Source organism: Thermobia domestica, chromosome 1, assembly GCF_964235325.1.
Source record: "Thermobia domestica chromosome 1, izTheDome1.hap1.1, whole genome shotgun sequence".
In the NCBI taxonomy this organism is placed as follows: Eukaryota; Metazoa; Arthropoda; class Insecta; order Zygentoma; family Lepismatidae; genus Thermobia; species Thermobia domestica.
This window is the reverse complement of record NC_137454.1, coordinates 242,097,088-242,114,359: the sequence shown is the minus strand read 5'-3', so window position 1 is coordinate 242,114,359 and position 17,272 is coordinate 242,097,088. Positions and strand designations below refer to the sequence as shown.

The following is a 17,272-nucleotide window of genomic DNA, read 5'->3' as shown; positions in this document are numbered from 1 at the left end:
TTTATAACTTAAACATAGGTGCATTGATTTTGGTTATTTTTTGTTTGAAAGATCATAGTTCTTCCACTGTCTAATGTAAATTCCATCAATATGTATATATAGTCTTCGGAACTAGAGTATTAAACACCTCAACGGGTGCAATACGAAAACAGTAATTAAGCGAATTCAGTGTGTATACATTTACGCAAAATCTCGATATTGGTGCACTAATTTTACTGTTTTTTGTTTAGATTATGCCTTCCCAGTAGTCCCAAGTAAATTTCTTAAGAATGTCTTCAGACATAGACCATGAAACTCCTTAACGGTTGACAGTATTAAAGCCGTCATTTTTTGTATACTAATGCATAAACTTAACATGGATGCTCTAATTCTATTGTTTTATCTTTCGCTTGGAAGGATATGCTTTCGCGATGGTTTCACATAAATCATTCCGATTCTTTAGAGCTAGATTATGGAACTCCAATAGCTCACATTATTAATACCCTCTATATGTTCACGTATAGAGGAGAGCTGTCAATCTAGACCGGGTTTAAATCATTAATGTTTTTTAATGTTTATTTAAAATATAAGAATTGCCTACAGCAGAGAAAATGCATGTCTTGAAAATAGCCATTTTTCATGTTTATGCAGTATAACTGAGCGCAGCGAGTATGTTGATTGGAGATGCCTTTTGAGTTGAGTTGAGCTTGAGTTTAACGCCCCTTTCAGCAGCGAGGCTATATGAGACGAGACCTACTAATTAGTGTGAATCCAAACCACATGAGCTCCCGCCCAGAATCGAACCCGGGTCCCCCAAGCCACAAGCACGTACGCTAACCGCTTAGTCCTGAAGGAGCTCATGGACGCCTTTTGTTATGTTACTGCAAGTTAGTTTACATCAGCAACAGCAGACATGTATCGGATCCTAATTTTATATTAACGTCAAATGTACTTTTTTAGTTACGATATAATTTCCATACTTTTAGATTACAGTGTTACGCTTAGAAATACGTTTTTTATTCTCAACCTATTAATTGCTTAATTTATATTATTGTGTGTTTTACTGCAATATACTGATTTATTACAGACATCACATAACGATTTTTCATAACGATTTTTCGAACGTTTTATGAATAGCATGAAACAAACTACAGTATCCAGATTGGTTGAAAATTTACTTACTATAGTTTTGGTATTATTTCATCTTCAGAATGATTCGATGGAGGCATTAGAAAATGAGATTACACCAAAAAATTATTGCTAAACATTTTTATTTTTATTCTTAAAGAATTATTTTACATTAGTAAATATTTTAAGCATATTAAGTCAACATACGTAATGTTCAAGTGATTTCGAAAATGATCCATCCTTAGAAATGCGGGTCTAGCTTACAAAAATAGTTTCCTTAAATGAACCGATAGCATTAGTTTTATTTTTCTGTAAAACAAAGTTACTGTGTAATTTTTGATTAAGATAAATAGGTGTCATGAATTCTAATGTAATGAGTTTCTTAATTAAGTCATTATTTTCTTCAATGTTCAACTTTAATGTTTCATTTCTGATGTATGCGAAAACTACGTAAAACTGCTTCATACTAGACAACTCTCCCCTAATTACGTAACGCACAGACCTCAACATTAAAAAATACCTCAATTATAGCACTAGCAGCCTTAATATTGGACTAACGAAGAAATTGGTCAAGTGCTATATCTGGAGTATTCGAGTTTTTGGTTCAGAGACTTGGACATTACGGAAGTTAGAGAAGAAATATTTAGAGAGCTTCGAAATGTGGTGTTGGAGGAAGATGGAGAAGATAAATGGACAGAAAGAATAACAAATGAAGATGGTTTGAAACGGATACGACAGAAGAGGACGCTTCTAGAAACCACCCTTCTTAGAAAGGTCAATTGGATTAGACATATCTTGCGAAGAAATTGTCTTCTTGATGCCGCTATAGAAGGAAAGGTGGAAGGAAAGTAAGGAATGGGAAGAAGAAGAACACAAGTGATCGATGATTTCGAAGATAGAAGAAAATAATGAGAGTTGAAAGAGAAAGTTGAAAATCGAGAAGCGAGAAAGAAACATTTCCAGGCCCAAAATTAAAAGCAAGAAAAAAAAGAAAAAACTCATTAATCCAAGGATCTGTCAAAAACCAGAATACTTAATAATAATAATAATAATAATAATAATAATAATAATAATAATAATAATAATAATAATAATAATAATAATAATAATAATAATAATAATAATAAAAGTAATACTTCTTAAAAAGTACAATACACATATATTAGCACCCTAATTCTACAAAATAATTAACTTTTCACGAAAAGCAATTCGTAAATAAAATATACCAATCAACACCTCTTTTTGAGACAAATAAAATTATATGGTTGAGTGTGGAAGCTCATCGAAACCAAAGTTCTCGAAAAATGAATTGAATTTTTTGTAAACTTAAAACTTGATGCTGACGAAAACCATTCTATCTATTAAAATTAGGTTGATACTAAAGTATACTCGCATCGTGTTCTTTATTATGGCACTAACAAAATGATAGTATGTTCTATGGTTAATTAATGAGATATAGCTCTACTAAGTTACGATTACCTATTACGTTTTATTTTCCTCTTAAATAAAATACTGTCCAATGATAACACATATCAGTGGGTAGACCATGTCGAGCTTTACAAAACGGCATGCTTAAGCGTAAATTTTGATGTGTGGTTTCCGATAAAATGGACAAATAGGAACTTTTATTTCTCTAAAACGTATGGCGTTCTTTCCAGTAACAGTTTCTAGTTCTGCTGGAACAGATTGTTTACATCAGTTCGTTTCTTCTCCTAATATGATATAAACACGCCTAGCAGTATTATAGATATTATTAACATTTATAGACCTACTACTTTAATAGTTATAAAACATTTGATTATATCAATTTGATTTTCACCAATGTTCTTATACGATCTTTTCCAAAGCTAGAGACTATGAACAAACATTTATAGAGTAATCAAAATTTCGTAATGCACATAGTTTGAATTCCATAATATCCACTATTCCCATATATTCAAAAGCATATAATCTAATATGCAACATACATATATTTACGGATACACAATACATAAACACATAAATAGTGAATTCAAAGAAATAAATAACTAAAACTTTCTGAAGAAGAACGCAATTGAACAGTAATAAATATTGCAATGTTCCGTACACCCACAGATACCGCAAGCCATATGTTTTTACTATAAACACGTGTTTTTTATGATTTGTAAACAAACAGTGGCGGACGACACATGGAAACTACACTTTCAGGAAAAGACAAAGAGGACACGAAGATCCTCCGACAATCCTTCCACAGGTTCTCCCTCTAAAGGATGGCTATAAAAGAGGACGACACAACTAAGAAATTATCAGTATCTTGTACTGATCATTAACGTACAATATCTTCTCCTTTATATACCGGGTGATTCAATAAGAACGTACCAGGCCTATATCGCAGCTAATACTACACGTAGAGCCTTCAAACAAAAGAATTGCATTACCAACTCGTATGTGTAGAATGCAATAAAAATAGTAGCGAGACCAGTGGCGTCTCTTGAATACCTCCAACGGGGGAGGGGGCAACTTCAAAATTTGCAATGGAAAGTGATATAACTGTTGGAATCGTTCGAAAGGTCATGCAACATTTAGAAGACAAACTTTGTCCTATCCTTTCCCATTTAGCCGCTAGAGGCGTTGTTGCAGACTTGTATCTGACTTTCGTAGCAGGCCTTTATCTCAGCTAATAATGCACATAGAGCCGTCAAACAAACAATTGAACTACCAAATCGTATGTGTAGAATGCAATAAAAATAGTACGACACCAGTGGTGTATCGTGAATATCTTCAACGGGGGTCATCTGCAAAATTTGACATGGAAACAGGGGTTGCATGTTCCTCCATTGAAACAAGCGCACAATGGGGGAAACGGCGAGAGGAAATACCTTGGCATATTTCTTTCTCTTTGGCACCAACACGGTCGCATTACTAGCTGAAAGTGAGATGGAGCGAGGGTGTTTCCTCTCGACGTTTCTCCCATTGCGCGTTTGTTTCAGTGGAGGCACAAGGAACCACTGTTTCCATGTCAAATTTTGCAGATGACCTCCGTGGAGATATTCACGATACGCCACTGGTGTCGCTACTATTTTTATTGCATTCTACAAATACGATTTGGTAAAGCAATCTTTTGTTTGAAGGCTCTACGTGCAGTATTAGCTGCGATATAGGCCTGGTACGTTCTTATTGAATCACTCGGTCATATATATATATATATATATATATGTCCGTTGGAAGTGCAGGGTATTATCGATGGCCAGCTTGATGGAGCCTATTGTTCGAAATAATACATGTTTCGATGTAGTTCTCACGGTTTTGGACGGCGCTAACTCCAAAACTATGCACTTTTTATCAATTTCTCTCATGAACACTTTTACAAAATTAATGTGAAGTGTCATGTGAGTAACAAGAGTTTGTCGTGCTTGTACTGTACGTACTTTTGTGTGTGAGTGTGTGTATGAGTGCATTCAATTCTTCAATATTCCAACTATTATACCCTTCATACGTTTCTGACTACGCCACTACTCCCAATCGCGCTAACGTAAGGAAAATACGTAACTTTATATAAAAGCATACCAATCTTAGGCGTATACAATAGGCTGGAGCGTTTTGCACTTTTGTTGGAAATTCGATGACGGCTAGTGCGAAAATCACCGACCTTACTGATTTTTTATTTGTATTTTTTTGGACAACTCCTTACCCTGCCCCAACGGACTTAAAGTTTTTTAAGTGTTTGGTTAAGCAACACGCACAACACCAATGATAGAAAAGCTACTTGTGGTCGGTTTTAGAGTTACCGGTACCTGATGGCTATAATACAATTATTTTATTAAAAGAAACTTGTAGCAATGCCAGTAAATAATTTTAAAATGTTCATGAGTCAAAGTACAGCCAAATTAGCTCAGTTGTTGGAATTAATGTCCAGATTTTTATTGGAATGCCACCGTCATGATGATTATAGGCATAGCCCTTGATATAACACGATTTTCTTTGTGCAACTCTTCGCTTACCTGTACGCAAAATAACCCAGAACTCACCACGGAGAGGTGGTTGCACAATGAGTTCCGACTACCCACCCACCCAGGAAGCGTACGTTGACATTTGACCTTAGGTCACGTAGTTCTTCTTGGTCTCGAAGCGGGGCATTCTTGTTCTAGACTTCACTTTGGCTCTAACATAGATATCTCTTGCGTTCTGGTCGCACTTTTTCGACGCTGCCTCGGACATCAGCTTCACTGTGCGTTCCACAGCTTGACTATGGCAAGGGAATGTTGTTGTTAGAGTAGCTGAAGTTCGGATGTTTTCTTCAACCTGCTGATCCATTATGTTTCGAATGATTGGCGGCTCTGTTAGACATTTAGGCAATTAACCATGTCGTAGTAATTTTCAGCTGTAAAGTTTAATTTCGGAACAATGAAGTCACGTGGGCGGATTGATCTCAGATCTTCTGGCTGCGGCATTTTTTTTTTTTTTATCCTTCTCCGCCTAACGTTCGAATATGCGGATTTTCATCTGCTGCGATCGCTATCAGCAGGTTTTCATGATGAGCGTAGTATCCGTTTGTTTGTAGAACAGAATGAACTATTTGTTGTAGACTTTCCGGCAGAAAACGAGATAGTTTAACTATGCTTAACAGATGCATGGCGCCCATTTCGCACGAAGGATTTCGCCGTATTGAAAATCAGACTGGAGCGTATACTTTAATAATGTACTGGCAAAGTAGACACAAATTTGAACTACGTTTATTACTACTGATGTAGTGGCGAAGCATCCTACAGGTCGATGTAAGCCACCGTGGATGTGATAATGGTCCTGGTTTTCTGTTTGCTAGATTGGTAGTACACATTCCTGTAGCAACAGTCTTACAAATTTCAGAGACATTCTGGTCGCTGCTTAAACCATCTGGTTCTTCCATTTCAGACACCCATTCAACGGGAATGGGTGTAAAGGAGACGATCGGTGAACGTTCACAATCCTTTAATTTCTTTCCAATGGGGCCGAAAAAAGCGTTGGGCCCGGTCGTCCCACCATCTAATTCGGTAACCAGGTGTCGAAATGGCAACTCGTTGGTATGAAGAAGGCAAATGAGATACTGCAGTTCCTTTCCTAGGAATCTTTGTATCTGACTTATGCCGTTATCCCATCCTGTGTTCGTGGTTTCACTATCGCTGTCGACTTCCTCAAGACTTTACATGTCGTACTGGTTCTTCTTTAAAAGCTCCAATATAGAGTCGGCAACCTCCTCGCCAGTGCCTGACTTAGGTGTGGCATAACCCAAGTATTCTAAACCAGGCTCCGATAGAACTGTGATATACTTTTCTGTAACCTCTCGTCTTCGTAGTTTGCCATTAATTTTTTCTTGCACAAGAGTTGCATAATTTTTACCGTCGAAGTAGATATTTGTAATCGCCCGGCCTAGGTGAGCCTTTTCTTTCTGGATCTTCTCACCCAGTTTATCTTTTCCTCTTCGTACCTTCGATCTGTCAACAACAAGATTTTTGTCCTCTGGCGTTATGAGTCTCGCGTCCTGAAGTACGGCAAAAGTGATCAAAGCAACCTGTCTGTCCGAAACTCCAGTTCTAAACGCTGCCTCCGCTGTATTTTGAAGACAGATGCACTTTAGGCTAGTTTCCTTCTTGGTCGCGCTTCGAAGTCAGATCCCGACGTGCTTCCCGATTCAACAGCTTTGCTGGTTTCTCCTGACGACGCCAGTATCTTTAATCTGTGCCTATGCCTAATCCCACTAGTTGATGGACTTGCTTCAACACTTCCAGCGTCTTTCTTGGTTGTCTGCCCCTTAAATCTGCTCACTTTACGGAAAAACATCTTTGGCAAAGATTTGCTTGTTCGGACGTCAATGTTACCAATGCTCATTTTGCGTGATGTTCTCTGATCCAAAAAGAAGCTTGAATTCTCGTTTTGGAATCTTGCGTGTCCTCTCACAATTGCAATCATCGGCGGTTTTACATTTCCAAGATGCAATATCAAAAAGAGACTTTTCCGCGTGTGCACCAAAACCTGCACGAAGTGTTGCTTCTTGTCCTTGCCGACTGAAATGTTTTCCCTTGGTGTGACACGTATTATAAAATGTTTTCAGCATGTCAAAAACTCTCTTTTCTGAAACCACAGGAATGCTTACTTTACGCCAAATGTGAACAACTCTTTGTCCAATTAGTATACAAACGTCAGTCACTGGTAATTTAGTTACACTTTCGTTACCACTTAAACCACTTCGAAACCAATGATAATGTCGCATAACGTCAGCATACATGGGTAACTGCACTTCACTCATTTCTCTTGGACTGCCAAATAATCCTCGTTTCACACTTTTCCGCGTTGGTCTGCTATGAAGCTTTTTCTTCATCTTGCTTTCAATTGCTTCCGAACTTGGAAACCAAAGTATACAAAATGTCTCTGAATCGTATCGCACTAAGAAGACTGCAACTTTAGGTACAATGCACAAACTATCTGTCTTAACAGAAACAGTAGCGAACTAAAACCGTTAAACTTAAGCTGCAATAAACTGGCCTGTTGGATTGGTTGGCCGAAGTACGCAATATTTACACCACCGCTGAATTTCGAGCGGGAATAATCTAGAAACGTCGGCGTAGATTCTGGAGCCAACGAGGCGAGCAGGAGGTGCGCGAATCTTCTGGACGGAGCCGGACGTTGCGACGACACTCGAAGAGCGTGGCTAAAGTAAGCAACCACAAAATTGTACAGAATGCCGCTAGATGTCATTTTCTGTCGGTGTACATAACAAGCGAAGAGTTGCCAGAAACAAATCGTGTTATATCAAGAGCTATGTCTATAATCATCGTTAACGTGGCATTCCAAATAAAATCTGGACATTAATTCCAACAACTGAGCTACTATGGCTGTACTTTGACTCATAAACATTTTAAAATTATTTACTGGCATTGCTACAAGTTTCTTTTAATAAAATAATTGTATTATAGCCATCAGGTACCGGTAACTCTAAAAACGACCACACGTAGCTTTTCTGTCATTGGTGCTGTGCGTGTTGCCTAAGCAAACACTTAAAAACTTTAAGTCCATTGGGGCAGGGTAAGAGGCTGTCCAAAAAAAATAAATCAGTAAGTTCGGTGCCACTAATGGCACCTTTTTCGCACTAGCTGTCATCGAATTTCCAACAAAGTGCAAAACGCTCCATCCTAGTATACAATATACGTTATATATTAACGATGGAAATCTCATCAGAGACAGGGTATTAAACATTATGATGTTCTTCTTAAGTTTTATTCTGACTTGCTCCAAGCCTTTTAAATGAATCAAATTTTTGTAAAGGTTATATACCAGTTCTTCTTCAGCGTTTTGGTATCCTTTGGCTTGTTTAGAAATCCTTTTAGGATCGAGGGTTCCACAAAAGCACATGAACATTTGACCAAAATAACAATAGCTGCTTCTATTCTCTCTCAATCTTTGCATTCCTTCAGGATCTGAAATAAATAATAACAAGAATTTTAGGAATGATCCAAAAAATGGATCAAAAGATTGTGATCTTGGAACACAATTAGATTTTGGGTCAGAGACGGCTTTAGGATCTTAATTTTGGGTAGGCCTGCTCCCTTCCTTATGGATACACATACACATTTGATTGATTAATGAAAGTACAAAATGATTTCTACAGTAGTGATTGATGCTATTTGTTAAATAATTATCTACAACTAATATAAAAAGTGGAAAACACACTTAATCTTTATCGTATCTTCAGCGTTTATATATTTTTCAAAATTTTGGGTAGGCCCGTGCCTACCCAGCCTAACCTCTAAAGCCGCCACTGCAGAGTCCACAAAATTTTTGAACTGACCGTAAATCGAGTTTTTGTATTTTTTAATTTTTTAACGAAATAAGCACATCATACTAAGTTAAGTGATAGTTTGGGATTGACTACACTATATTTAGTTCTTGAGATATAAGGCGTACAAGAAAACGTTTGATTGAATGAAATATAATGGATTTTTTGGATCAGGGTTACAAAATTTTTGAACGGTCCCTAAACGTTTGATTGAATAACATATATTGGATTTTTTGGATCGGGGGACATAAAATTTTTGACTGGCTCTTAAATCGAGATTTCGAATTTTTGCGGAATATGCACATCATACTGAATTAAGTGATAGTTTGGATTTGGCTACGCTATATGTAGTTCTCGTTATATGATGCGTACAAGAAAATGTTTGATTGAATGAAATATATTGGATTTTTTGGATCAGGGGCCATAAAATTTTTGAACGGCAGCTAAATCGAGTTTTCACATTTTTTGCGGAATAAGCACATCATACTGTGCTAAGTGCTTGTTTGGGTTTCGCTACACTATAAGTAGTTCTTGTGATATGAGAAGTACAAGAAAATTTGTGATTGAATGATATTTATTGTGTTTCGATCTTTAAAATGATTGATTTTTTCTGATATACTTGTATAATGTTTTACATCGTTGATTTTGGCTAGTTGACAATTGCTATTGAATGGTAAAATTTAATCTAAACAAAATATGATTTATTGGTACAAAATTAATACATAGTTCAGTGGTAACAATTATATTATCCCCCCGCGGGATACTAATTTTCGATACTCTATCCACAGCTCAAACCAATAGGTTCGAAAGGAAAACAGACTTACACAACAATCTCCAGTCCCATTCTTCAAAAGGTCGGATACTTGCTAGCTTGTACCTTCGACAGTCTTAGGTTGAAGAGACGTGATGAGATGAGGAGCGATGAGATGACCCCTCTGCTTTCACCCACCTCTTTGATGGTTTATCTTCGTTGTTCAGTTCTTGTCTAATTCTTAAAAGCCACTTTAATAGTTATTTAAAGGTTGTGTGTTAGAATGTGGGGTCAGTTTAATTCAGTTTCACTCTAGTTTTTGTTAATTACCAGTCATTTACGATCTTATGTTTTTAACACTTCATAAAATTTTTCTTCGGCCTTCCTGGCAGGTATGTGACAGTACCCCACTAGGATCTGGGTAGGTTAGTGATGAGCAAACACAAGACCAAGACCAAGACCCGGGTGGTATTGGTCTTGCACTGGAACCTTTGGTCTTGGTCTTGCACACCCAGTCTTAGTCTTGGTCTTGGTCTTGCTGCAAGAGTCACACAAGTCTTGCTTTTAAGATATCTTATGTTTTCATATGTAAATTTTACTGTGAAAAATTCTACATTGCGCCAATAGTAATGGAAATACAATGTATGTTTCTAAATGATATATAGTTTACCTTCGTCTAAGTATGATGATAGTATACAACATTAGTGGTTACCTTTATTTTTTTTCAATGGGTCCCCACGCTTCACTACTTACAAGATAAATTACAAAGTTCGTAATCTTTTTATATTTTTAACAGATTCAATACTCTACTTGTTTCCAAATTGGGGAGACGCATGAAAGAAAATCAAGACGGCACAGATTACTGTAATACCATAAATTGCTAAATTATTTTTACACTCTAAAGGCGTCATATATATATATATATATATATATATATATATATATATTATTTTCAACTATGATCAGCTAATCTTTGTATTGAACAAACTTCCAATTAAATATTGAGACTTTGTTTGACTGATTCCAATATGTACTCTATGAAACAGAAGCATGAACATTACCCAAAAGCAATGAAAAAATATTGGAGGCTTTGGATAAATGAAGAGAATTGAGAAGGCGTTAGAAATAGTAGCAGTAGGGGAGAAAAGAAGAATTTCATATGTAATTAAGAGGAGAAAAAGGAAATGGTGGGACGTTGGCTGAGGAGGAACTTTATTATGAGGGACATGCTAGAGAATATGGTGGAAGAAAAGAGAGGGAGAGGGCAAAGGAGACTGTAGTTGAAGGAAGGTTTTAAAACAGAAAATTGCTACGTCAAGACGAAGAGACTAGCTAAGGACCACCGTATGCCAAAGCTTTCAGTTGCAACAAGTGACCTGCCAATAATGGCAGAATACCTATGATGAACGATATGTTAGCAATATTGGCCAAAAAAGAGAAAGAAACACTTAAATAACAACGATTTTAATAAACCTCTTAATATTTTACAATAACTTGAGTAAAAACTGAAAACGACTTAACTGTTCATGTTTTTGTGTAAACTCAACTTATACAAATACTTTTGACCTGTATTGGAAATACAAAAACACAGCGTCAGACTGCAAGTTATTTGAAATAACTGTACAAAATCACACACACTTGTGAATATGGATTATTTATTGTTGTATAATACTATATTTCTCAATCCTCGTGTGCCATATACCTGAGAAGGCTAAAAGTTATATTAAAAATTATTAAACGTACAAGCACCCGCCCATGAAATCAAACTTGGTGTCACTTACACAAGTTTTTGTCAATGTCATGAAAATGTTATTTCGATCTTAATTTTTTGAGCACACATTAAAAATTTCTAACGGATATATGATCCTTGGAGCCAAGGCCATACCCATGTAGTCGGCATCTATGGTGTACGGAATTACCGATGTTCAATACTACATTTATCTTTAGTTTTAGAAGAACACCACTAATATGTTTTGAAATTATGTAATATCTAGTTTCACGTGTCACGACTATCCACAGACGCTAAGAGAGATGCTAATGATGAGAAATGACTGAAATGATGGAATGAAGGAAATAAGAGCAAACGGGAAAACCTCGAGAAATCCTCTGCACGCATTCCCTATCCACCAAGAAAGACACATGATGCAAGCTGGAATCGAAACAATGACCCCAGCACCAGAAGTAAACGCTCTGTCACTGAGCATGTACTTATGCAAGACTTTTGCGCAAGAGTCTTGGTCTTGGTCATGTACCCCTTGGTCTTGGTCTTGCATGCAAGACTCTTTCAAAAACTGTAAGACCAAGACTCTTGCGCTCATCACTAGGGTGGGTTAGGCTGTTTTTATGAATTTAAGTGAATATGGTATCGGGGAAAAAGAGAGGTACACAAAGCAAATTTCGGGGAGTGGTGGTAGTAAAAAGGCGGTATGGCTAGCGGAAAAGATTCCTAAAGCTGGTCATGTAGTTATAGCTGCTTTTATGTCAATAAAAGCCGCTTATATTTCTGGAGGTCAAACTAACTTTTAAGGTTTTTCCTTTTAAAGCATTGTAAAGAGGTGCTAATTTCAAAGAAATATGTGGGGAAAAAATGCGGTAGAAATTAACGACCACTAACCAACTGCGGAAGCCCTTCAAAGTGGTCTGTCACTTGATTTGTAAGAGAGCGGCTAGAAGTGTGGAGTTTCAGTATCAACCGTAATTTGAAAACCAAGGCATTTTACTGTAGTATCACCAAAAGTAGATTTTTGTATGTTACAGAGGATAGAATGTTTCTCAGCGGTTTGAAGCACTGCTGTAAAAGCTTGTAAGAGAGTGTAAAAGTAGATGAGTTTATAAAAAGTTATCAAGGTATAAACGTTTGTAGGATAAACGTCCTGAAAAATCGAACGTAAAATACGTTGCAGAGTAATGGTACTACTTACATGACCTTGAGGAAGGACTCGGAGTTGGAAATGAATATGTGGTAATTCAATATCGGGCCCACGGAATGCAGTACTAGGACGGTCATTTTTATTCAATAAGACCTGAAAATAGACCTGGGTCAAATCTAACTTAATGAATTTTGCTTCAGAAAGTTTATCTATAATATCCGCCACTGGCTGAATAGACTTTGATGGGGGCTGGGGTTTCTACTGAGGGTTGAGTAGAGCCAGCAGGTGGTGGAAGGGTGGGATGTAAACGGTTGGTTAAGTTTGAACGGCGATGGTTAGTCATAGTAAAATGAAAAAGCAGGGGCTGATCTAGGACGGACTTCTGGGGGACTATGGGTTGTAATACTGCTACTTAGAGCTAATTTTAAGAGCTCCAAACTCTGGGATGGGTTTTATTTATATATAAAAGAAGAAAGTTTCCTTTTCTGCAGGGCGATCGCTCCGATCGCTCCCCTAGATCCGCCCGTTGAAAAAAAGAAACATGAAAACAAACTAGGCTGTTAAAATTTATAGAGAGAAATTTATGATATTGCTATGGTGAGCTTAAGCTGTGAATTAGGGTGTAGTTTACACTGGAGATCTATGTTTCAATCTTTAAAACTTAATTATTTTTTCTGATATATGTTTTAAACTGTTAATTTTGGCTGTTTAAACAATGGATATTAAATAACAAAATTTACCTAAAGAAAATATGATTTATTAATACAAAATTAATAGAACTACTTAATACAGTAGTAAAAATATTTTATTCCCTCACGAAATACCAATTTACACTACCCTATTCACAGCTCAAACCAATAGGTTTAAAAAAAATTACACAATGATCTACAATCCCATTCTTCAAAAGGTCAAATCCTTGCTAGCTTGTACACTCAGCAGTCATAAATTAAAGAAACTTAATAAAATGATGAGCAGTAAAATGATCCGCTGCTTCCACCCACTTTTCATTTAACAGTTTATCTTTCTTGTTTAATTCTTATCTGATTCTTAAAAGTCACTTTAATAGTTATTTATTTACAGGTTGTGTGTTAGCATACAAGGCAAGTTTAATTCAGTTCCGTTCTAGTTTTCGTTTATTGCCAGTCATTTACAATCTTAAAATATGTTTTTAACACCGAATAATAAAGTTTTTCCTCAGCCTTCCAGGCGGGTATGTAACAATTGCATTTTTTGGATCAGGTGCCATAAAATTTTTGAACGACCGCTAAATCGAGCTTTCGTACTTTTACGAAATAAGCACATCACACTGAGATAAGTGATAGTTTCAGTTCGTCTACACTGTACGCAGTTCTTGTGATATGAGGCATATAACAAAATTTGAGATTGAATGAAATATATTGGATTTTTTGGATCAGGGACCATAAAATGTTTGAATGGCCCCTAAATCGAGTTTTCGAATTTTTTGCGGAATAACACATCATACTGAGTTAAGTGATAGTTTGGATTTGGTACACTATATGTAGTTCTCGTGATATGAGTTGTAAAAGATAATGTTTGAATGAAATACCTTAAATTTTTTGGATCATGGGCCACAAACATTTTGAATGGCCTATAAATAGAGTTTTCGTATCTTTTACAGGGTAAGCACATGATACTGAAGGTATTAGTAATTTGGGTTTGGCTACACTTTACATAGTTCTCGTGATATGAGGCGAAAAGAAAATGTTTGATTGAATGAAATATATTGGGTTTTTTGGGTCAGGAGCCACAAAAATTTTGAATAGTTCCTAAACTTAGTTTTCGTATATTTTTACGGAATAAGCACATCATACTGAGTTAAGTGGTAGTTTGGGTTCGGCTGCACTTTGTGTAGTTCTCCAGATATAAGGCCTATAAGAATCTTTTGTCTCAAATATATTGGAACTTTTGATCCAAAAATGTTAAAGCTGTAGCAAGTAATGTAAGAGGATATAAAGTATTCATGGGTTAAATTCTTAAAAGTATGCTGTCTTATATTGTTAAAGGGCCAGGTTTAAAATGGGACTGAAGGAAAAAGTGTATTTATTGCTAAAAACGTTGCAATTAAATTCAGAAGTGTTGTAAACCAGGTATGTGCAAGTTAGAGGACGTGATGAGCCAATCACAGAGGACTTTTACTGGCGTCGAGGGCAGTACGAGACAATGTAGAAAATTTTCACAAGAATTTAATGGCTACATGCAATGGAGAATCTCACTCTCGTGCACTATCACAGGAACGTTAAAACTGTTTTCTCGGTTACCAAAAATACTTACTTACTAAAGAAAAATATAAAAATCTTACTTATGACGAGTTTTGAAGCACAAAGTTGAATGGGAACGGGTGGTGCTGAAGAGAAATACTAGCTTCTGGATTGCTTTCTCATGTTGTAAGTTCACTGCGTCTTGAAGGGTGGCAGTTTAAATTCAGTTTTAAATATTAGGTAAGACATTCAGTTTCAATAGGGCCTAATGGGTCAGACGGGCAGGATGAAAGGAATCAATAGACCGGAGCCGGCCCTGAACAGTGATCAAACTTTAGTCTCACTTCCTTTATTGTCACATTCAGCTTTAGAACCTTCAAAAACTGAGTCGCTAGGGCGAACATAATGGTATGTCACATTTTCTAACTTTCTACCGCTACCGGACTCGCGGTGGTTGGTGGGAGTCGGGAAGAGGAAGGTCTAGTGGTCGTCTTGCTCCATTTGGGGAGAACGTGCACACACCCGGCATGCTGTTGTGTAGGTCCAGTGTTTGTGTTGTCGGGTGTGTTGAATCTTTGAAAATATAAAAATAAATAAAATCTTAGAAAGCATAAAATAACAATTCCAAAAAATCCGCACCGTTTATTTTGTTTTCTTATGGGCTGGTGGGGGTATATCTTTTAGTTGGCAAGGTTCTTTCTTTTAGTTTCACTTCTTTTTCCATAGCCACGCTTTTCTGTTGACGGGAATGGTTTTGTTGCACTAACATTCCCTTAAGCGCATCGGCCACACGCTGATCCTATGATTCGGGCGTGCCAAGAGGATTGCGAAAGGTTGGGTAAAGTCTCGCCGCTAGCGCCCCGATGTGACGTTGTGGCGTCCACACCGCGTTTTTTCTTTATACATTTTCAATAAACAACATTTTATGGGTATTACAACATTTAAAACTGGTCCGAGCTCACCCCCTCGTAAAAAGCCCAAATGTAGTGAGAGTGAGACTAGCATTCCAGTTATTGATAATGTGGAAAGGACAGTTATTGCGACGCCGATATCTTGTAATTAAAGATAAAGACTGATTTTGCCCATGCTCAACCCAACCGTTCGAGTACTATCAAGAGCTTCTCCCTTTTCGTAATTCATAAAGTTATTACTTATAATGCCGGATATTTTAAAGACATTTAAAAATGCGAAACGGCCAATGAACAGAAAACAGCGAAGCTACTTAAATTGACTGCAATTGGAACGCTGAACGTGTGTGTGGAACTCCACCGTCTGATTACCGTCTCTTGTGTGTTGACCTCATGTTGGGACCTTCTCAACGCCACCAACAAGGAGATTAAATCTGAGCCGATCAACATGTCATAGATATAGCTCGCATTAAAAGAAGTCAGTTGAACTCGGTGCGACCCAGTCACTGATTCTTATCTTTAGTTTGCCAATGCTTCCGGAGTACATCAAAGCTGGTTGTTACCGTTTGAAAGTTCCCCCATACAGTATATTCCTAGTCCCCTGCATTGTTTTAAATATCAAGATTTCGGGCTCACCAGCACGTCATGTAATACGACTGCTGCTCTTTGTGATAACTGTGGTCAGGGTAATAATGCTGCGGAACCCTGTACAGCTACCAAGCCTTTTTGTGTTAACTGCAAGGGAGGGCATTCTGCTTGGTCTAGAGAGTGTTCAGTCTTCCAACGGGAGAAACGTATTCGGGAATTAATGGTTATTGAGATCTCTGCTGTTGATGCCAAGCTTCGTTTAAAAGAAAGCATTCCATCTTCGTTTTCTGTCCCTTTTGCCACCGTTGCAGCTACTTCTCGCAAATCTGTGGCAATTCGGACCAATTTCCACCCAGACCGACCTTGTCCCTGATATTCGTTCTTCACCAAGATCCCAGTTGAACCGACAAGCGAGCTTGCAAATACCCCACGTCTTTCTGTTAGTAGTGGCTTCGGCGTACTCCACCCCTTCGCCGATCACCTTATATTGTTGGCCTTAAACTTAGCCAGCATATCCGTCGGCTTAACGATACGGTTCTCTCTCCGAAAAGACCGAAATCTAAGCCACCTGCAGTTTCTCTGTAAACTGATATGGTGGAAGACGAACTGATGGATACGGAGTGGACTGTGCTTAGCCCACGTGGAAAGGTTCTCCTAAAACGTTGATCTCTTCCACTATGGCACTTCTGCAATGGAATCTTAATGTCTTCAGTAGTCACCTTGAGGAATTGAAACAACTTATTTTTGACCACTACAATATAGTTGTTTGTTTGCAGGAAATACATTTTAAGCCTACCCAGTCCTCCCTTCTTTCTGTGTACACTATGTATCGATGTAATGGGCCAGATGCTGGTCGGGCTGCTGGCGGCGTGATCGTATGTGTCTCGGATTATCTTTATTCTCGACAGACTCGCATCATTTCTCTACTGCAAGCAGTTGCGGTACGACTATCCTTTCCTCGCCCGCTTACCGTTTGTTCGTTATACACTCCTCACTCTGAAGTCTTTACAGCCGCCGATCTGCTACAGCTCTTCGATCAG

The 17,272-nt window shown here is 37.5% G+C and overlaps 1 protein-coding gene across 1 annotated transcript in view; it reads right to left on the bottom strand.

Moving 5' to 3' along the window:
- Nucleotides 1-17,272, bottom strand: part of LOC145679223 (phospholipase B1, membrane-associated-like) — a 93,685-nt gene that overhangs the window by 14,238 nt on the left and 62,175 nt on the right. The window contains exon 6 of the mRNA XM_081749811.1: nucleotides 8,395-8,537. Coding sequence (XP_081605937.1) covers nucleotides 8,395-8,537 — 143 coding nt within the window. The remainder of the gene's footprint in view (nucleotides 1-8,394; nucleotides 8,538-17,272) is intronic.